General features: G+C 41.9%; 1 protein-coding gene across 1 annotated transcript; it reads right to left on the minus strand.

The window, feature by feature from the left end:
• Positions 1 to 1,359: 1,359 nt before the first annotated feature.
• Positions 1,360 to 22,400, minus strand: LOC130107093 (solute carrier family 41 member 3-like). Its single transcript, XM_056273501.1, has 11 exons — positions 22,206 to 22,400; positions 17,021 to 17,128; positions 16,768 to 16,839; positions 16,420 to 16,564; positions 15,682 to 15,828; positions 15,103 to 15,247; positions 14,805 to 14,884; positions 8,104 to 8,238; positions 7,185 to 7,333; positions 6,225 to 6,374; positions 1,360 to 1,510 (listed from the first exon to the last, which is right to left on the minus strand). The coding sequence occupies exons 1-11, from the start codon at positions 22,398 to 22,400 to the stop codon at positions 1,412 to 1,414; spliced, it is 1,425 nt and encodes a 474-aa protein (XP_056129476.1). The 3' UTR covers positions 1,360 to 1,411.
• Between the last annotated feature and the right edge of the window lie 103 nt (positions 22,401 to 22,503).

A 22,503-nucleotide genomic window follows, 5' to 3' on the forward strand; every position in this document is an offset into this window, starting at 1 on the left:
TCCCGAAATTACACTCGAGCCATAAATAGTTTTGATAAATGAAAAGAAGTTAGAAGTCAGAAGATACAAGACGGTGTTTTACAGCTAGAGGATCCCACTGAGAGAGCTTTTACCGTTGGCAATAGATGGCGGTTTTGGCTGGCCCTCTATCCCAGTCTGTCAGCGATGTGCCAGAGTCTTTTCCAATGCAGACAGGGAGCCACACATCCCATTAGACAGTGACTCACGCTGAGAGTCTCAAGGCTCAAACCGCTGCAGTGGTCAGCTGGCCTGGGTAAATGTAAGAAGAAAATGAAGGGTTTTGTACTGTACTGAGTCCAAATGGGGCTGGATGAGCTGGGATATTATTAAGGTGATGTGTTGATGGCAGGGCATCGGCCATGATTGAGACCTCCTACCAAGAGAAGGGGAAGGTGAATAAAATATTCTGAAATGATGAATTTATTAATTCTTGGCATGCTGTTTAGTGTCAGACATGTGCCTGTGTTTTTCCTGAGGCTTACTCCATTCTTCGATAGATGACCTTTTTAATGACGAATTTCCTAAAGATTTAAAATGTTTTTTTTTCCATCTATACTTTGTCATTGCTTGATCTTTTTTTAATATTGGACTCCATCCATCCATTCTTATCTATAAATGCTTCATCCAAGATTTGATTCACGAAGTTGAATTTCTAAAAAAGGAAAATGTGTACTTTTCTCTCTCAATCAGTTTCCAGTCTTATTTTTTTCAGTGGCAGTTGAGACAAAAGAAATCATATCAAATACTGTTTTTTTTGTTTTGTTTTTTGCAACCACAACATTCTGTTGCAACCCAATTAAAAACTTAATGACCAGAAAAATAAGACATTGTTTTTGGAATGACTCTCTCCTAAACTGAACTAAAAAGACGCACTGCTCAAGTGGTGCAGAGTTTGACGAGGGGGCAATTTCGTGATTCAGTTGACCATTAACTGATGCTCATTGACTCCTATTTTACCCTTTGTCTTTTTATTTTTCTAGGTTGAGTCAGCGGTGCAGGCAATCCATCAGGGCCGGCGGGAGCTCCTAGAGGAGGCGTGTCGCTCGTACACTCACAAACGGCGTGTCCTCATCCCCGAGGATCTTAAGCATGTCATCGTGGACGACCAGCACGGTTTGCTGTATTGCTATGTGCCCAAAGTGGCATGCACCAACTGGAAGCGTGTGCTCATGGTTCTGACGGGCGTCGCAGGGCCCCATCAAAATCCCCTGTCCATCCCTGCCAACGAGGCCCATGTGCCGGGAAACCTCCGTACACTGTCGGAGTATTCCACCTCGCAGATCAATCAGCGTCTACGCTCTTACCTGAAGTTTGTGTTCGTGCGTGAGCCCTTCGAGCGGCTGGTTTCGGCATACCGCAACAAGTTCACGCGGAGCTATAACACGGCATTTCATAAACGGTACGGCACGAAGATAGTCCGGCGGCACAGGCCAGACCCGCAACCAGAGGCCCTAGAGAGGGGCAATGACGTATCCTTTGAGGAATTTGTGTACTACCTTGTGGACCCAGCCACCCAGCGTGAGGAACCTTTCAACGAGCACTGGGAGCGGGTGCACTCGCTGTGCCACCCCTGCCTCATTCACTACGACGTGGTGGGAAAGTACGAGACGCTGGAGCAGGACTCCCGCTATGTGTTGCAGCTGGCAGGGGTGGATGGCCAGGTCGCATTCCCGGCCTCCTCCAAAAGTACAAGGACTACAGGAGACATGGCAGCCCAGTTCTTTCACAACATCAACCCCTTCTACCAGAAAAAGCTTTATAACCTCTACCGCATGGACTTCCTGCTCTTCAACTACTCTACGCCAGCCTACCTCAAGTTTAGATGAGGCTGGAACGTCTCGAGCCCACAGAGCTTCGTTCAGTTGGTTTGGGATGATCACAATTGCCCTTTGTAGGCCCCATTAATTAAAACAATGTCGTCGACTCAACAAAAACACAAAAATTGATACAGAATTAATCTTCAAAGGATATCAAGTGTTATTGGAAAGAATGAATCTGGTGAAATGGATTTAAAGGATAATTCCAGTTTTTTATAACCTGTGTGCTAGTTTTTGCCATCATGCATATCGGTTATGATGTCCTTTTACTCACCAGCTTCATTTTCAAGAATTTGGACACGGGACTACTGCTCGACTCAGCTTTACAATGGCATCTTATGGGGCTACTAACACAAGCATTGGATATGTTTCAACAAGACCAATTCAACCCAGTTATTTAAACCCCGTATTTGGAAGTGAAAACGAAAATGTACGTTAAGTTACTACCCAAAATGTCCGATATTATCAGTTGTCAATCATATAGCTTAGCTACTTCCTGGTCCAACTTGTAGGAGTGACCACCCTATACTTACAATAGGTAGCAGTAACCATTAGTAAACTACCCGGCCAACACAATTGACAAGCCATAGATAATGGAAATCATGTGCACAGTCTAACTGGGGTGCTAGTTTTTGTCTTCGTTGTTGTTTGAAAGGACAGGTTTAAGGCTCATTCGTGTTCAATTGCTCCACAAAACGCTGCTTTGTCTGGCTACCAGTGAGTAAAATTATATCGTAACCAATATGCATGGTTGGAAAAACTAAGAAAATAAGACCCAAGTTGAAATGGTATTATCCTTTAAAGTGCTTCATGAAAAAACATTATCACTTTTTCTCTCTCGAGAGGATGCTAATAGGTGAGGACATTTCATCACAAGATGAACGCTTATGCCTAAAGTAGGCAAATGACTTTTTATTGTAAAAGTTGAGCCAATAGAGTGGCTGTTATCTCTGTAAGCCTGACCTGGGATGCACTACCAGTGCGTACTGTAGGAAATGATCCTCAACAAACTTGATTCCTATATTTTGATAGTTATCTGCTGTCTTTGGAGGTATAATTTTGCACCACAAATGTAATATCTACATCAAAGTGAACGTAGAATGGTATTTATATTACTCTTACAATGAATGTCTTATTGTATGTGCCTTTGATTGTGGGCCTTATTTTGACAAAATACATGACATTCTCTGCAACTGTGATAGTTAATTTTTGTACTGTAGGAAGAGATTTTGTGCAACAATGGCATAAAAAGTATTTATTGTTATCTTTGACTATTCAACCAGCCATTCAAACAAGATAGGAATTCATTTTCTCAGCATTTTCAAATAAACACAGTTAAGCAGTTATCTTCGTTTATAATTAAGTTTCCTTTATTAATCTCCTTGGGGAAATTCAGTTACTGCAAATTAACCCATCCTAGCTGTGATCTGTGTAGCTAAGAGCAGTGGGCTGCCGCCTTGATGCAGCACCAGGGGACTGACTCTAGTTCTTTTCCCATGGCCTTGGTCAGGGGCACAGACAGCAGTATAAACCCTAACATGCAGGATTCTTTTGATGGTGGGGGAAATCGGAGCACCCGGAGAAAACCCACCGCAGACACGGGGAGAACATGCAAACTCCACACAGAGGATGATCTGGGATGATCCCCGAGGTTGGACAACCCCCGCGGTCCAGGACCTTCTTGCTGTGAGGCACCAGGCTAACCACTGGTCCACCGTGCCGCCCAAAACCCGGTTTATTGATTTAAATAGCAGTAGTAGAAAATCTGACATTTTCACATATGCAAGAGTGAATTTGGGTTTACACTCTAGTTTTAATTTAAACTTGGATTACTATTCAGAGGAAATATGGTATAAAATGTGGGGGTGGCATGGCTCGGAAGGTAGAGCAGGTCGTCTGGTAATAGGAAGATTCCTGGTTTGAGCCCTGGCTCCTACAAGAGAGCGTGTCAAATAGTACTTGAGCAAAGCATTGAACCCCTAATTGCTTCTGATGAGCAGGCTGGCACCTTGCATGGCAGCCTCTTCCACCAGTATAGTATGAATGCATGTGTATGAATGGGCAAATGTGAGGCATACATTGTAATGCGCTTTGAGTGGTTGGTAGACTAGGAAAGCACTATATACATTTATTTTCTTTTAGCTTTGATTTAGCTGTGAAAGCAAAAGTAAGGCACTTTGAGTGGTCGGTAGACTAAGTGCGATATAAATGCAGTGCAGCCCATTTACGTATACATTTATTTTCTTTTAGCTTTGGTTTAGTTCTTAAAGCAAAAGTGTCAATGAAATAAGTAAATAATCACGTACATATATTTTCTGGGGGTATATGCCTCCCACTTATAAGAATAGCTGTTTCTTAACCCTAGCTGGAATCGTAAGACCATGAATGTTTACTCAACCTTTACTTCTATGGAACCGAAGTATAGTCTTCCCTGAACGATATGACTACACTGATGACAACATACCCTGTCTTGGTATGTGGATGTTTTTATTTTAACAGCAAACCATATGTGTGAAGACATTAAGTGCTGGTTTAGGAAGATCTTACAAACATTATAGCATATCTTCAAAGTTTTCTCAAGCTCAGTAGGTTTGACAATAGAATCTTTGGTAATTAAACCAGTTCCTTAAATAGACAACCACAGAGACAAGTATTTTTCTGAAAGTGCATAACAATGGACTGTAAAGGCCCAATGCAGAGTGATGCATACTATATCTTTTGTGCATGAAAATGCCACTAGATAACAACTTAAATTTATATCGTGCCTTTCAAGGGACCCAAGGACACTTTACACATAGTGGAGCAGACAAAACAAATAATGCAAGAACAGAAAATAAAAATGGCAATGATTGCTGGGGATGATAGAAGGGACTAGGGACCATAGGCCTCGGTGAACAGGTGGGTTTTCAGGAGTTTTTTTTAAAAGTGTCCAAAGAAGCAGAATTGCAGATCTCTGCCAGGAGAGAGTTCCAAGAGGTGGGAGCTGCCACACTGAAGGCTCTGTCCCAAAAAGTCCACAGGCTGGTGTGGGAGATGGAAAGCAGGCCTGTGTCTGCGGATTGCAGATTCCGGGATGGGATATAGGGGTGAAGGAGTTCTGATGGGTACTGGGGGGCAAGTGAATGGAGGGATTTGTAGGTGAGGAGGATTTTGTAGGACATGCAGGACTTGACCGGGAGGCAGTGAAAGTGGATGAGGGTAGGGGTGATGGGCTGCCAGGGTTTGGTGCAGGTGAGAACCTCAGCAACTGAGTTCTACACATAACTGAAGCCTGTGCAAGGCTTTGCTGGGCACTCTGGACAAGACCCCATTGCAATAATCCAGACAGGAGGTGATGAAGGCGTGAATGAGGGTCTCTGCCACGGAGTCTGAGAGTGATGACTGGAGTCCGGGGATGTTTTTGAGGTGAAAGAAAGCAGATTTAGTGATGGACTTCATGTGTGACTAGAATGAGACAGTGGAGTCCAGAATGACACCCAGGTTGCAGACTTCTGGGGAATATCTTTGCCATAAATAAAGTTTGTGTAGATACTAAAAATGAAACTTTTTTTTTATTCTGTTTTATTTTTTACCTTTATTAGACAGCAAACGTGAAGAGGCAGACAGGAAATGGGGGAGGGGGGGTATGGCATGCAACAAAGGTTGTCAGCTGGATTCGAACTGGCGATACGCTGTAATCATTCAGCTACGGAGGCACCACAGTAAAACATTTTAAGAATAATGGACTACTTGTTGGCACTGTAAAAATAACCGCATAATGGATCTGCAGAAAGAAATATTTATGGGATATTTGACAGTACTAAAATTAGGGCAGTAGCCCCTGGTGCTAATACATTAGAGGCCTATGTTAGCTGATCACTAAGGCACAAATCTACATCAAACAAACAAGACTCCAGAGACCAGCTATGTATATGTGCACTTTAAAATAAGAACAATGTGCTGTTATTGCTTTAATACAATCATTCACCATTTAACATCAAAGCATTTACAATAGGTGTACAAATGTCTCAGCAGTTTCTGCAGCAGTGGTTCTACATGGTATAGCCTTCATACTTATTTCCAACTTTTAAACTACTCCATAAGCTTGGTGGTGCTGACTGAGAGGCCACGGAAACTCCTGTGAACAGTGTATATCTATTGATCCACAGTGAGCTGGCAAAAATTAGAGACCAAAGTGCTAAATAACTTTTCATCAACTTCAACTGTTAAACACATATGCTTTCTCCTCTGCCCCAACCCCCTCCTTTATCCAACTTGTTTTGCAGATTTTTTTTTTTTCAACTGCTTGCAGATGAGGAATGGCATATGGTGCCCAGTGTTTATTTAACCAAAATAACCCCCAGGTTCCAACTTCTGTCAAACTTTGGTTCAAGTGAAACCTGTTATTAGAATCACTCTGAAGCTGAGAGCCAGAAACCCAGTTCCTAGCAGGTCCCCCAAGGCGGTGAGGTATGGTATCGAGAAGTTATCTGGGTCCATTCCTCTATGCCACATCCACTGTACCATCAATCTAGCCACGTAGAGCAAAATCCCTACCTGTTTGTGGACAATGTGAGATAAGACAAGCTCAGGTACAAAGTGTCAGACAACGCAGGACTCCTAGAGCAAACAAATTCATAGTCTGTATTCATCAACCCTTAGACCCGTCAAATTTTAGCCATTTAGTTCAGGCCATAGTAAATCACTGAAACCAAGCTTTCAGTTTACTGTCCCTTTGAAAGTTTTGTTGATGTTGTTTTGTAAAGCACTTTAAGTCTGGGAACAAAACGCACATCAATGATAAGCTTTGGCTAAGAGTAAAGATGCACCACACTTACTATTAGGGCATAGGTATACTTTGTGTCCCATTGTGTTACTCTTTGGGACTGAACAGGCATATTTTTAATTTATAAAAGTACACTTGTAAGTGTATTCAGGGTTAAGTAAAAAGGTATTCCTGAATACTCCTGAGACTGAAATGTATATTTTTAGTTAACTTACTAAAATTATAAAAAAATGAACTAAAATACAGTAATTGTACTCAAAAAGTATTCAACAAGTCTAAGTATAATATCAAGATCACCTTTTGCAAGAACAAAATTTGCCTTTTTTAAAAGTTTAAAATGGGTGTACTAAAAGTGCACTGAAGTAAAAAAAAATTTTTTTCCAAGGGATAGCAAAGCAGCATTGGCAGTAATAGCCCTAGACTATGCAACAGGCACACTGTTATTATCACTGTGCAAATATACTTAAACACACACTTACAATATACTTCTTACTTAGAGGCAATTCATTAACTCCCAAGTTAAAAGAAAAAAGACTTCCAATTAAAGGAAAATGAAATCTCGAACACATTAACTATCTCACCTGGAGCAGAGCTACACACAGGTAGCAGATGATGAAGGCAGGTGTCATGGTCATGTGCCCCCCCTGCAGGAGGTGCACTGTGTAAAGGAAGATTAGATGACCCGGTACCACAAGGCTGAGCAGGACTCTGGCTGATCTGGAGTTCACTCCTATGGATGAACAATGTGCAAGCATATAAGTAGCAGGCACTGTACGAATGTTTCCTTGATCCACTTTCTGCTGCGTTATTGGACAAAAGGATTTTTGTCCAAAATTTGATTTTTTTTGGAGGGGGGTGTCTCTAATATATGAATTACCAAATTTTTTTGCATTGTTTTTACATGTGCATTTTTATATTGTTTGCTATAGTAACATGTTGTATGCATTCTTGAATTGGAGTGATTCATCACTCATTCAATATGAAGATCCAGCTGTGTTATTCCTACCATCACCATTTTAAAGTGATGATGCAATACCAAACTGACCATTAGAGAAGAATTTCCTTATTGCTGTGTGACCATTACATTTGACTTGATCTATTTCTTAATCTCCAGAAGATTATTATCATCTAATGGTAAATGGACTACATTTATATAGCGCTTTTCTAGTCTACCAACCACTCAAGGCACTTTGCAATATATGCCTCACATTCACCCTTTCACACACACATTCATGCACTGATGGTTGTAGTCCATTTGGCCTTGTTGTATCATATGGGGTGTTTGTTCTCATATTGGTCTCTGAGACACAGGTCTGCTGATACAACGCATATTTGCACTCTAAACGTATTCATGATGAATGTTTTATCACCAATGATTAATTGTAGGTCCTCACTGAGGCACCCCCCCCCCCCATGGACAAAGTGGGCAAAATATAGTTGGCACGCTCGTGTTGGCTTTGTGTAACTGGTGTTTGATCATCAGCTGTTGCTGTGGCTAACCTGAGGAGCAGAATGTGACACAGGGGTTGGGGCAGTTGACGCCCATCCCGACTGGTAGAGCTCCAGGAACACTCCAGCAATGAAGGTAGGTCGAGATTCTGCTGGCCTGGATGGCCACCAGATTACCTCCCACACCTGGGAAAAGACATGAGAGATTACTAAAGACTATCTGCAAATGTCTTGTGGCCTCTGGCTTAGAGCAACAACAAAAAAAGACTATGCACTTGTGAGATATAAAGCATGTGTGTAAAAATTTCCATGAAAAAGGTTCACCATCCAATCTGGGATTTTGCCTAAGATTCTGACAGTTGTGCAGCAGTTATTAGTCATCCATGTCACAGTTAACTGCAAAGAGGTGATCACAATGTTGGTTCACAGTATCACAGTCCTCCTCTTTACACTCAGTTAAAACAGCCAAAACAAGTAAAAGCTCTTTGGCTTGCAAGGCTTTCAACCCAATGGATCACGAGGACAAGACCGAAGAGAAAGGAGTACCTCTGGTCAACAAGCCAAGGCCCAGAAAACTCTGAATAGCGATGCAAATGCACTTCCTGTTTTGGGATGGCAATATGCAGGAGTCTTTGGTAAGCAGTGACACTGGCTGAAATAGTGCGGAAATGGGAAGCAGGCGGTACATAGTTGAGATTCTAAACAGGCGTGTGGTTTATGTAAAGGCCATTGTTATTCCTCTCTACTTAGTATGCCATATTGTTGGCAACAAACATAGCAAACTGGCCTGCAACCACTAAAGATCTGAGGACTCTCCACACCTCTGAGATCCGTTTAAAAGGCCAGGGGTTATCTCTACATGAGCAGAACTGATATGATCAGTAGAAGCAGACCCAAATGCAGACATACACAACAGAATTAAGTAATATAAAAAGGGGTTTGTTGTAGGAATAAAAGGGGAATGAGGATGGCAGGCAAAGCAGAAATTAGAGGGGCAATGGCAGAGCTGAACAGAGCTGGATGGTTGGTTAGCAGAGTTGAGTAGAGCAGGACAGATGAACAAGGATGTGACCTCAGCTGGTTGTGGATAAGCAGGCAGGCAAGGGGACCAGAGGGACCTGGCGACGAGTGGATGGAGAACCGGAGTAGATATAGTGTTGAGTTGATGGAAGGCAGGTGTGCAGGCTGGGCAGATGAGGTGAATGAGCTGTGAATCAGGGGGGAGCAGGAGAATGCCAAGGAAGGAAGCTACGCCCACACCCACAGCACATATAGTTATTATTATCATTATTATCCATCCACCCATCCATTAGCCAAACCGCTTATCCTGCTGTCAGGGTCGTGGGGATGCTGGAGCCTGGAGTCATTGAGAGGCAGGCGGAGAGACACCCAGGACATGCCACCAGGCCATCACAGGGTGCGCACGCACGCACGCACGCACACACACACACACACACACACACACACACACAGATTCATACCTAGGGACAATTTAGTACGGCTGATTCACCTGACTTTGGACTGTGGGAGGAAACCGGAGCACCCACAAGAAACCCACACAGACATGGGAAGAACATGCAAACTCCACATAGAGGACGACCCGGGATGACCCCCAAGGGTGGACTAACCCTGGGCTCGAACCCAGAATCTTCTTGCTGTGAAGCAACCGCGCTATCCACTGCGCCACTGTGCCACCCCTATTATTATTATTATTATTATTATTATTATTATCATTATACACACAGGGGAAAACAGGAGACACAGGGGAAAAGAGAAACACAAGGGAAACAAATGGAGGCAGGGCCAGGGCTGTGAAAAGAACTACAGTACAATGGTAATGACTTGTTGATATATCAGGTCTTTAGTTCTTTATCTTGCTTTAGAATGTATGCATTGAAACACACATTTGCTTTCTGTGAGGGGGTGCAGGCATGCAGATTAATAGTTGAGGGTTTGGATGCTAAAGTTCTCTCCATACAAGATCAATTTCATGAAGCTTTCATATTTTAAACAATACCACAAATTATAAAGCTGAAATGTCACACTTCAACCAAAAAGACCGTTAAATTGCCAAAGCTCTAAAAGTCATCTCTGCATATTACACAACCCATGGTTTTTTATTTTCCACCGATCAGCTGGGGCTTGTATTCATAACACATGTAAAGCAGAAATACAACTGGGCACAGACTCCTCTTTTCATTTGTCTCATTATCATTTTAAAACACTATGCATTTTGGCTAAGAACGACCTGAACGTCATCATCCGGTACTTTTATAGCGGAATCTGTAAAAGTATTATGATAATGCCAAACAATTAATTAGGTGACCTAGTTCAGCTTAATTTTGTGCCATATATAATTTTGTTGGGGTTATTTTTACATCTTATTTGGGACCTCCGCTCTTAATCCTTATGTTCTGCTCACTTATTAGCAACAGATGTGCTATTCTCCCATCACATTCACCCAGGACACCTTGGGATTTTATAGCAGTGCAACTGTAAAATGTATTAGAAAATACACACTATAAACTATCTACATCTTGCAAATAATATGATCAATAGGTATGGTTCTTTAGTCATTCTGAACAGAACACGAGGGCTGGAGCCCTTTGAACGTAAGCTTGTATCTATGAAGCAAAAATACCAAGGAATTATCCAGTGAAAGTGGTTTTAACTCCAGACGGGTGACAAATGAAAGGAAAAAACAACATAAAGTGTCTTAGTAAGGTGTTGGGCCACCAAAAGCCTCCAGAACAGATTCAGTGCTCCTTGTCATAGATTCTACAAGTCTCTGAACTCTATTGGAGGGATGAACACCATTCTCCCAACAGATATTCCCTCATTTGGTGTTTTGTTGATGATGGTGGAGAGCGCTGTCTAAAACATCGCTCGAAAATCTCCCACAGGTGGTCAACTGAGTTGAGATCTGGTGACTGTGAAAGCCATAGCATATGATTTACATCATTTTCATCCTCACCAAACCATTAAGTGATCCTTTGTGCTGTGTGGATGGGGGCATGTCATCCTGGAAGAGACCACTCCCATCAGGATAGAAATGTTTCATCACAGGATAAAGGTGATCACTCAGAATAACTTTGTATTGATTTGCAGTGATCCTTCTCTTTAAGGAGACAAGTGGACTCAAACTATGCCAGGAAAATGTCCCCCACAGCATAACAGAGGCCCCAGACCCCCTCACTGTAGGGGTCAAGCATTCAGGTTTTACTTTGTCACCCGTCTATATCGTAGTACCTTAGTTGCAGTGACCATAATATTTCCAATACTAATCAAATCATATTGCTTATCAAACTTTACCATAAAATATACACTGATGGTTGTTAGTCATGTTTTGATCACATCTGTTAATCACACACAAAGGTGTATGTCAGTTGCCTCCTTGATGGTAAATGTTCAGAGGAATTACACAGTGGCTTCAGAAAGCAAAGTCTACTTAAAGAGAAGTCATTCTCTATAATGTCAAAAGGAAATAAACTGGTTAGATATCTTCAGAATTACATCAAAAATAAAAAAACTTGAAAATTATTAAATTACACCTAAATTTCCCCCATCAGGGGATTCATGAAAGTAATTTAATATAATCTAATCTTTTTTGGGGGGGGGGGATTTCCCCCCAGTTGTATCTGGCCAATTACACCACTCTGCCGATCCAGGGAGGGCTACAGACTATGCCTCCTCCGATACATGTGGAGTCGCCAGCCGCTTCTTTTCACCTGACAGTGAGGAGTTTCGCCAGGGGGTCATAGCGCATGGGAGGATCACGCTATTCCCCCCAGTTCTCCCTCCCTCCCAGACAGGCGCCCCGACCAACTAGAGAAGGCGCTAGTGTATTAACCAGGACACATACCCACATCCGGCTTCCCTCCCACAGACACGGCCAATTGTGCTTATAGGGACACCCAACCAAGCCGGGGACCAACACAGGGATTCAAACCGATGATCCTCATGTTGGTAAGCAATGGAATAGCCCTCCATGCCACCCAGACGCCCCCAATATAATCTAATCTAAAATAATTATTCACCCCCTTTGCATTAACAACCTATGTTGGGCCATGTGTATTCAGGTTTCTTGAGAGATAACACTGAATACAATAGAAAGGTCCCCGTGTTGATTTTGAATCCATACGAGTTTAATTGCATGATTGGTTAATAAATATCACCAGCATTGGGAGGTCTCACAACTGAAACAGCAGATCAGATCAGTTTTTGTTGTCATGAAGACCAAAGAACTGCCCGAGGAACTCTGAGAGATTAAATTGTCCATCCATCCATCCATTATCTTAACCGCTTATCCTGCTCTCAGGGACACAGGGATGCTGGAGCCTATTCCAGCAGTCATTGGGCAGCAGGTGGGGAGACACCCTGGACAGGCCGTCAGGCCATCACAGGGCCCACACACACACACACACACACACACACACACACACACACACACACACACACACACACACACACACACATTCATACCTAGGGACAATTTAGTACAGCCAATTCACCTGACCCACAAGTCTTTGGACTGTGGGAGGAAACCGGAGCCCCCGGAGGAAACCCACGCAGACATGGGGAGAACATGCAAACTCCACACAGGACAACCTGGGATGACCCACCAAGGTTGGACTACCCCGGGGCTCGAACCCAGGACCTTCTTGCTGTGAGGCGACCACGCTAACCACTGCGCCACCGTGCCACAGATTAAGTTGTTTGCAAGCACACACACACACACACACACACACACACACACACACACACACACACACACACACACACACACACACACACACACACACACACACACACACACACACACACACACACACACACACACACACACAAAGGTTTGAAGGCTCAAAGCTTTGCCAGTCCTTTTAAAAGCTTAACTTAACTTTTTGCTTGCAAACAATCTTGCAAGCAAAAAGTTAAGTTAAGCTTTTAAAAGGACTGGCAAAGCTTTGAACCTTCATTGGAGAAGACAGAACTCCCATTGTAACTGTATGGAAAAAACAGCACACAACACACTACCAAGATCAGGCCATCCTAGTAAACTGTCAGACAAGTGACCAAGAGATGAGCTACAACACTTAAAAAAGTTGCAGGGCCCATCTCTTTACAGAGCCAATCTCTTTTGGAAGAGGATTTTGTGGTTTGATGGGGCTAAAGGTAGCCTAAAAGCAAAACTCAATGTTTTGCACAAATTAGACACAGTCCAACACCCAAGTAACACCATCCCTACTATCTAGCTTGGTGGAGGCAGCATCGTGACAATGGGTTCTGTTTCAGCAGGGGGGATTGGAAAGCATGTTGCCATGAAGGGCAAGATGAATAGAGCAAAAACGGAGCTGGATACAGGCATTTATGGGTTATTTAGTGACCCCGTGATGGCGGCACAAATTCACATTTGCGGAGGCCTCACCCAGTACCGGTGTGGAAAGATGGCGGCGAGAACTTACGTTTCCAGGAACCTTACCCAGCATCATCCATGCAGTGTCTCTGTCCATGTCTGTGTCTAAGTTTGTGTCTTCGCTTGATGGCTGGGAGAGCTGGCGCTGGATTGGCTGGGAGAGCTTGGTCTTCTGCATCCTGTGGGCCCAGGGACCACAGCCCTGCCCAGAGCTGTGCCCCAAGAGGAAACACCGAGGGCGGTCTGACAGGATGCGGAAGCGGGGCAGGCTAAGCTAACTGCTAGCTCATGCAGACCGGCAGTTCTGATATCACCGAGGGTGGTCTGGCGGCGGCCCCGCCTAACATTGACTGTGTTTTTGGTGTCGTCATGTGGAGTGCGGGGAGGTGTGTCGAAGGTGTCTGGCTGGGAGAGCTGGAATTGGATCGGCTGGGGGAGCCTGGTCTGCTGTGTCTGGTGGGCCCAGGGACCACGGACCTGCCTGAAACTGTGCCCGCGGAGGAAACACCGAGGGTGGTCTAATAGGGTGTGGAAGGGGGGCAGGCTAAGCTAACTGCTAGCCCATGCAGAACAGCAGTTCCAACAGTCATCCTGGCTGGTATTTGTTTTTGTTTTTGTTTTTTTCTTGGACAGTGATTTTTTTTTTTTGTAGTTCTGTATATGTGATCTTGTAGTTTTTAGATATGTGTTTTTGTCTTCAGTTGGCAAAAGAGCTGCATTTAGGGCAAATATTCATTTTACAACAGGACTATATCTGTAACTACACAGCAACAACTACTAAAGCAAGTCTTAAACGACAGTTAATAATCTGAAATGGCTCAGCCAAAGCCCTGACCTCAACTTCACTGGAAATCTGAGGAACGATCGGAAATTTGCTGTCCATTGATGCTAATTGAGCAAATTTGTTGGATCTAATTTTGCAAATGAGTTGGAACTAATTTGCATGAAGACATGGACAAAAATACCAGCATGAAACAGTCTAAACCTCAAACAGACATATATGTATACAAGAAGACTGAGGGGGGTTTAATACTTTTGTGTATGCAAAATGTGTCTTTCATTTTTGAAAACAGAATGTTCTTTAATAAAACAAGTGTCTTTTGCTCCACAGTTTGATCTGTGGTGCTAATGAAGGTAGAGAAAAATACTTCAACGCATTAAAATTTGGTGGTTGTAATGGGAACAAATTGTGGAAAAAGTCCAAAGGGAGGGGAAGGGGGTTGAATAGGTTGAATACTTTCTGAAGTCATTGCAAATCCAAGAAATACAGAAGGATTTGAAGTCTGAAGGACAACCTATGTGCTTTTCTTCTTTAGTGTGATGAATTCTTTCCACCTACCATTGATGACCGGGGTGAATACTGCCATGCCTTCAAAGTTTGGATCACTCACTGTCTTGTCTAGAATTAGACCACCAATACTGTAAAAGACAAAACAAACATAATGGGAAACATCTCTGTGGAAAAGCCAATACCACTGAAGTCCTGCATCTCAAGACTAGATCTTATAAGGTTTTTAGTCATGGTGAGAAAATAGTTAATCAAACCATTGTGATCAAAAGAGAGCGAGAGGGAAGAACCCCACAATCTACTTGACACCCCATCTCCTCCAGAGGTAATTGTGTTCCGCGGGAGTTACCTGCTGATGGACATGGCCACAATAACGGGCTGCCAGCCGGACCGTAGCACCTCACTGATTGGTGGAAATGAGCGGGCTATGATAATCCACACTGGGACGAGGACCAGAAAGAGGACACAGACCACCAGGGGCAGGTACCATTGTTCTTGACAGAGACATGACACCAAACAAAACTATCATATACTGTATCGCACTTTGATGGATATCCTCATAAAATACCCACCACACTATATTTCTGCATGAAAATGAACTGGTGCATGTGGAAATGAAAATGACCTTCTATTTTGAAAAGGAAACAAAGAGTGGACAAACAAACTCAACCAAGACATGGTAGCGTTGGATGTTAATTTTCAACTGGTGCTGCAAGTTAAATCAGAGAGATCATTTAGGAACCAAGGGGAGGCTTTTTTTTGCATTGGCTCAAAAGATTCTCCTGATGCTTGATGAGAGGTTTTGCAGGAATGAAACTGGACTTTTGCTGCCCTCCTCTGGCTGAGTGGCTTCTAAGTCAACATGGCACTGACGGTTAGTTTTGAAGACCCTACAAGTCAAATGAATGTGATGTGTGAGTCCTCTGACCTCTGTAATGGTATAGGAAACTGCTGACACCAGCAAGTAGAGACAAGGTGATGAGGTCCCCGAGGCTGGCAGCAATAGGCGTAGCCACATTATCTGGGTTGATGCCCACTTTCCTTGACCCAGTGATTATTGCCACCATCACCAGCCCTAATGAACACAGGATAAATATTTAACACATTGAAACGACCACATGTTAATCCAATGATATGCACTGTAGAGCCAGGTGAATGCGGGTTTGCTCTTCAACCTGACACTCCGTCAGCTGGTTTCACTAACTGGTCATCCTCGCCTGGTTGAAGGTGTATTAATTGGTGAAATCGGCTGGTGTTTTGGGTTGAAAAAACCTGTATGCAAACGGTCCTCCACAGCACATGCTTGATAAAGTTTACATTCTCAAATTACAGCCTGCCTTTCAAATCTTACTATCAACAATGCTTTTTCTCTGTTTTTAGCTATACTTTTGCAATATAGCATTGCATTACTTGTTTGCAGTGGTGGAAGAACCAGGTCCAGAAAGTAAAAGTCCTAGCCATGTACATGACCCACACATGTACCAAACCAGCTGACTGCACTAACTAGTTTGCCCTACCTTGCTCAAGAACTGCGTTCATAAGAATCAGATGGATTAGTACATGGATGGAGCAAATATCACAGTTGGGAATTTTACTTTTCTGATTTGGCCTTTCCGGTTCTGTTCAATGGCACTGTATTTAAAGTTATTATGTGCTATTGTCTGACCTAGAGACAATGCAGCAATGAAAGCAGTGGTGACACTGCTGGCACAGAGGACAGAAGCCCGCACAAAGTCTATTCTGCCCTTCACCATCGCCCCCAGCCCAATAGCAGCAACCGCAGCCAGGAAGCCCACCACGGTAGCCTGCACCTGGGGATAGTGAAGAAAACAGAGCGGTAGGATAGCATACATATATGCACACATGTAAGTATATAGTATGTATGTATATGTGCAGTATGTATGTATGGATGGATATATGCATGCAAGTATGCATCTGTCTGTCTGTCCAGATGGGCCAAGTGACAGAGTGATTTGTTAATGTGACAGAAGTGTGGTGGAATGGGCAGTGCCACCTGAATGAGAGCCAGGTTACAGCGCACCATCCTTCGCTGCTGCTGGGGCTCATCCATCTGCCCCGTGTTGGCCTGAGGAAAGCCATAGGAGAGAGAGATGGGCAAAGACAACATGAAAGAGCAAAAGAATATATGGATAGAATAACTAAGTGTCCTTATCTGTGTGTGTGTGTGTGTGTGTGTGTGTGTGTGTGTGTGTGTGTGTGTGTGTGTGTGTGTGTGTATACATCGTTGTGTGACTGTTTCCACTCACTGCTGTTGACAGTCTGGATGCCAACGTCATCTCCAAATTCCCTTTCAGACCCACCAGGGCTGGCACCAAGATAAATACCTCCGTGATATCCTTGAATACGTCCCAGTGCTGAAATACACCACAATGATCATATAAATACCTTCTTTATGCCAAAACATGTCCCCACAGAACTTTTCAAAAATTCACCAACAGTGTTGAATTACATTGTAGTGATTGCAAAACAACTTCTTTCTGCTGACATACTTCTACTGGTGAAAAATACAACAAGTAAAAAAACATGTTCCAGCACTGAAATACACCAGGAGGACCTATTAATTCAACAGTAAAAAAAAAAATCCTGATAAATACTATTTATCAGGATTTTTTATCAGTTATTTCGAACTCGTAATACTGAAACATAATTTTTAGTTAGAAAACATGTGAAAATCAACATGAATGAAAATCAAATGCCACATCTGAAAACAATAGGTTATTGTACCATTGTTCTCAATGAAAGATAAAACAGTCTCATGTGAAATTGAAAAAAAAAACATAATTCTATTTTCAGCTGCTTCATACATAACCTAAACACTATATAGGACAGTAACCTTGCTACGGGTGACATCTTGAGCCATTCAACCTGCTTGATTTGATTAGTTTGATCAGTGGCTATTTTTCATGCATTTATTATGGAGCGTAATCCTTTGCCCTTCTAAGCTTTGCCTAGCAGCAAGCTGGCTTCAGCCAAAGCCAGCCCTGCTACAGTATTTCTTTTTTTCCCCCTCCTTTTCTCCCCAACCCTGCTACATTATCAAGTGAGCAAGTGGTTCCACGCTGCTGCCGGGTTACCTCCAAAAGGTCTAGCAAGGAGAGAGCTCTTGTATGGTACACTATGAACCATCCAGACCTCTCCGACCGTCTGGGACAGGTCTGCATTCTGTCCCCAAAGTTACAATTAAACATGGAGATGCAGCTTTCAGTTTTTATGCACCACATATCTGGAACAAACTCCCAGAAAACTGCAGGTCTGCTGCAGCTCTCACTTCTTTTAAATCAAGGCTGAAGACTTTCATTTTTACCACTGCCTTTTAAATAAAATTGAAAGCTATTGATTATCATCTCACATTGCATTGTAACTTTTACTCTATCCTTTTATTTGCTTTCAAATGTCTTTTTATTGCCTTGTGTTGCTTTTAGATTTTGTCTTAATGCCTTTTATGTTTTATGTAAAGCGCTTTGAATTGCCTTGTGGCTGAAATGATCATAAAGGGACGACATAATGCTTGTCATAAAACAAGGCTCTATAAAGAATTCATAAAGCACAGAACCAATGGAGCAGAAATAAAATACAAAAAAATTGTATATATATAGTATATATATAAAACAAGCTAGCTAACATTATGAGGATAAACAAGATATGCCCTCAATATTTTACAGATAATGACAGACTATAAATAACATGGAAGACGTGGTCAATGGCTTCGACAGATTGTTTGTAGATGTGGGCCCAAAACTGGCAGGGAAAAAAAAATCAATGACAAACAAACAATCACAGAGGGGAATGACAGTGAATATAGAGACAGAAATCCAACTTCCATTTTTCTTAGCACGGTAAAAGAGAAGGAAATCGTGGGCATTGTAAACAAATGCGAGAACAAAAACTCTACTGACTGGAATGATATTTATATGACAATAGTTAAGAAAGTAATCAAAGTTATTGCAAAATCACTAACCCACATCTATAACATGTCCTTTCAATCTGGTAAAGTTCCAAGCAAAATGAAAATCGCAAAAGTCATACCCTTATATAAAACCGGAGAGACACCAATTTACTAACTACAGACCGATTTCATTATTGTCACAATTCTCCAAAATATTGGAAAAACTATTTGCTGCTAGACTAGACAAATTCACTGAGAAGCACAATCTGCTGACCAGTAGACAGTAAGGTTTTTGACCAAACAGATCAAACTAATTGAAGAAATAGCTAATTGCATAGACCAAAAAAGGTTTTCCGTGGGAATATTTATAGAGCTAAAAACAGCTTTTGACATTATTGATCACAATAGATTAATAGACAAATTATAAAGGTATGGTATCAGAAGGGTGGTACAGAATTGGCTAAGAAGCTGTATAAGTAACAGGCAGCAGTTTGTAAAGATAGGTGAATATAAATCGGCATGCATGGGTATTTCTTGTGGTGCACCCCAGGGGTCAGTTTTAGGTCTAAAACTATTCATTCTGTACTTAAATGATATATGCAAGATATCAGAAATATTGAAATTTGTTTTATTTGCAGATGACATGAATATATTTCATTCTAGTGAGAATTTACAGCAACTTTTGGAGGTGGCCACAATGGATATGGAAAAAATTAATACAGTGGTTTGACAAAAACAAATTATCCTTACATCTGGACAAAACAAAGTTTATATTGTTTGGAAATTGTGAAACAAGAACCAAAGTAGTGATAGACAATATCCAACTAGAAAGAGTATATGAAAATAAATTCCAGGGTGTGATACTAGACCACAAAATCTGCTGGAAACCTCACATAACATACGTATGAGCAAAGCTGGCAAGGAGCATTGCAGTCATGAGGAAAGCAAGACACATTCTGGATCCTAAATCATTGTACACTCTATTGTTAATGTATTTTACCATATCTAATCTACTGTGTGGAGGTATGGGGTAACACCTACAAAATCAACCTACAACCACACTACGAAAAAGAGCCATAAGGATAATTAATAATGTAGGATATCATGAACACACCAACAAGTTATTTTTAAAGTCAAGTGCCTTGAAGTTCATGGATTTAGTAGAATTTAACACAGCACAAATAATGTTCAAAGCAAGAAACAATCTACTACCGAGTACTACACAAAAAATATTCTCAGATAGAGAAGGGTAATATAACTTGAGATGGAACTTAAACTTCAAGAAATTACGTGTTCGTACAACTTTGAAGAGTGGGGGCATTTCAATCTGTGGGGTAAAATTGTGGAACAGTTTGAGCATTGAACTCAAACAAAGTACAAACATTACCCAGATCAAGAAGAAGTACAAAGGTCTGATTATCAAGAGATACAGGGATGACAAAGAGTTGTGTTAACTGTCTAAGTTTTATTTTTATCTCTAAACATTCCTAACTACACCCCCCCCCCCCATTTTTCTCTGTATGACATCGAGTGGATATTTGGGTTGTACGTAGCATTGAGATCTGTTTATTCTTGGTACATGACAGACATTAGGATGTGTTTTGCGTTCTCTTTTTTTTCTCTTTCTCTCACGTGTTTTCGATGTGTCCCCCCCCTTTTTTTCTCTCATTGTTCACCGTAGTTGAGTTTGTATTGTGCAGCACAACTTGCATTGAATTTGAACTATACAGTACAGTGGGAATTGAGTTTGAAATGTATAGTAGCTGAATTAACTTAAGAGTAGGTGAGAAGGGGCAGGGAAAAATAAGTGTATACTTCCTCCTACTCCTTTTCCAACATGTAACAAATAGTCTGATGCATACGGAGATTTGTTCACTGAGTTTGATATGTGGATTTGTTGACCACTTCAGATTATTGGCAATGACTTATCCGTATGTTATATCCTACTTACTTACATGTTTGAAGTAAATCATCATCAGCATCAGCATCATCAAATGTGCTATACAACTAAATTTGCCTTGCCTCCTTGCCATACTTTGCGGTGTCTGTCTCTTTCAGGTATTGTTATCTGTCCCACTGTCTCCTCTCCAGAATATACGTATATATCCATTGCAGCTGTGCAGAATCAGAGTTTTTATATAAATATTACCATTAACTATAACAGCAAACCACATGTAATTCTAGTTTCAATATATTGTAGCCTTTACAGAGGCTTGCCACATATAGATTGACTGGGAGTGCCTGACATATAATAGACAGTCTTTTTACTGAGGGCTGCCAATACATGAAGACTTTTTCACTCTCGTCCTCTGTGAGGACCCTAAAACAACAGCAAACTCAGTATTTTTGTAATGCCTATCTAAATGTTCTCTCTGTAAAAACTTGACCTCTTTATAATTGTATAACTAACAATCTTTTCAAACTTTTGCACTCACCCCCGTTTTATCAATCATCCCCCAGCAGTTTGTGCGCAATTTCTGTGGATAACTTGGTTTCAAGTAAGTTCTATTTATATAGCCCAATATCACAAATTTGCCTCAGGGGGGCTTCACAGCAACACAACATTCTGTCCTTAGACCCTCACATTGGATAAAGAACCACTCCCTAAAAAAAACCTTTAACAGGGAGAAAAATAAGAGGTAACCTCAGTGAGAGCAACAGAGGAGGCATCTCTCTCCCAAGATGGACTACATGCAATGGATGTAGTGTGTAAAGAATAAAACCCAATTTACCGAATACAACACAGAAAGAGGCTAACAGGTTTATGTTATTAAAAAAAATGCCTTCCTGAATTCCTCCACAAGTTACCTTTAAAAGGCCTTCAAAAACAGAGATATTGCAAAACGGTTATGAGAAATACTTTCTGCAAGTGGAAATAGACCTTAATCTCAAAACCCAATTGAAATGACTATGGAGCCCTGGGTGACCAAATTAAGCAAATGAAGTTGAAAAAATGGTGGGGATTTGAGCGCACGTTTTAAAAATTGGGTCCACAAATTAAACTGTGTTCACCAAATATCAGATCTTTCCCATTTCATTCTTATTTTGTGACGTCGATGTTTTACTTTAATAAATTGAAATATGGAAATTGCTTCCCAAATTTTGTCAATTTGTGCTCTCAAATAACAAGTAAATGTGAGGAGTGACCACAAGAGTTCCTGTCCTTCAGGTGCATGGGCTGCCATTGCTCCAAGGCAAGTAAACGTAACGCTGATAACTAGGCAGATCCCAAAACAGAAATTTACTTTAATTAACTATAATCCTTTGCATAATGAGATCAAAAATGTTTTTTTTAAAATGCAACGATGCCAATAGCTGCTTTATTTTAACCACTTCTTGCCATCTTTCTTCTAGCTTTCCAAAATCTAATGTTCATGCCCTCTATTTAGTAAAATGTATTTTCAAAATTGGAGAAAAAGAAACATTTGACCACTCTGGGGCACCACAAATTACAGAGCAATCCTCTCTTAGTATTACTGTCTGTCTGTCTGTCTGTCCGTCTGTCATACAAGCACGTGCACATGCATAAGAGCCTTTTCACATACTTGCACTATGTCCATGACTATCCCTGCAGCCACCATGCCCAGGCCGGACACCAAGTAAGGCAGCAGGACCTGGGCAGCGATGGACCACGAGCTCTCTGAAATGAAGCCGTGGGCCGAGCGGGTCAGCTTACAGGTGAAACCCCTCAGCTTCCTCCCCCGGTAGCACAGCTCGAGCTCCAGACGGGTGACCACCATGGCTTGGCCCAGTTAACCCATCCCAGCCACAGTAGCCTCTGTCGAAGGACGGCAGATGCTGACAGCCCTCCTGTTACACAACTTCCGAGCTTTGTTTTGAATT

Source organism: Lampris incognitus, chromosome 2 (genome assembly GCF_029633865.1).
Source record: "Lampris incognitus isolate fLamInc1 chromosome 2, fLamInc1.hap2, whole genome shotgun sequence".
In the NCBI taxonomy this organism is placed as follows: domain Eukaryota; kingdom Metazoa; phylum Chordata; class Actinopteri; order Lampriformes; family Lampridae; genus Lampris; species Lampris incognitus.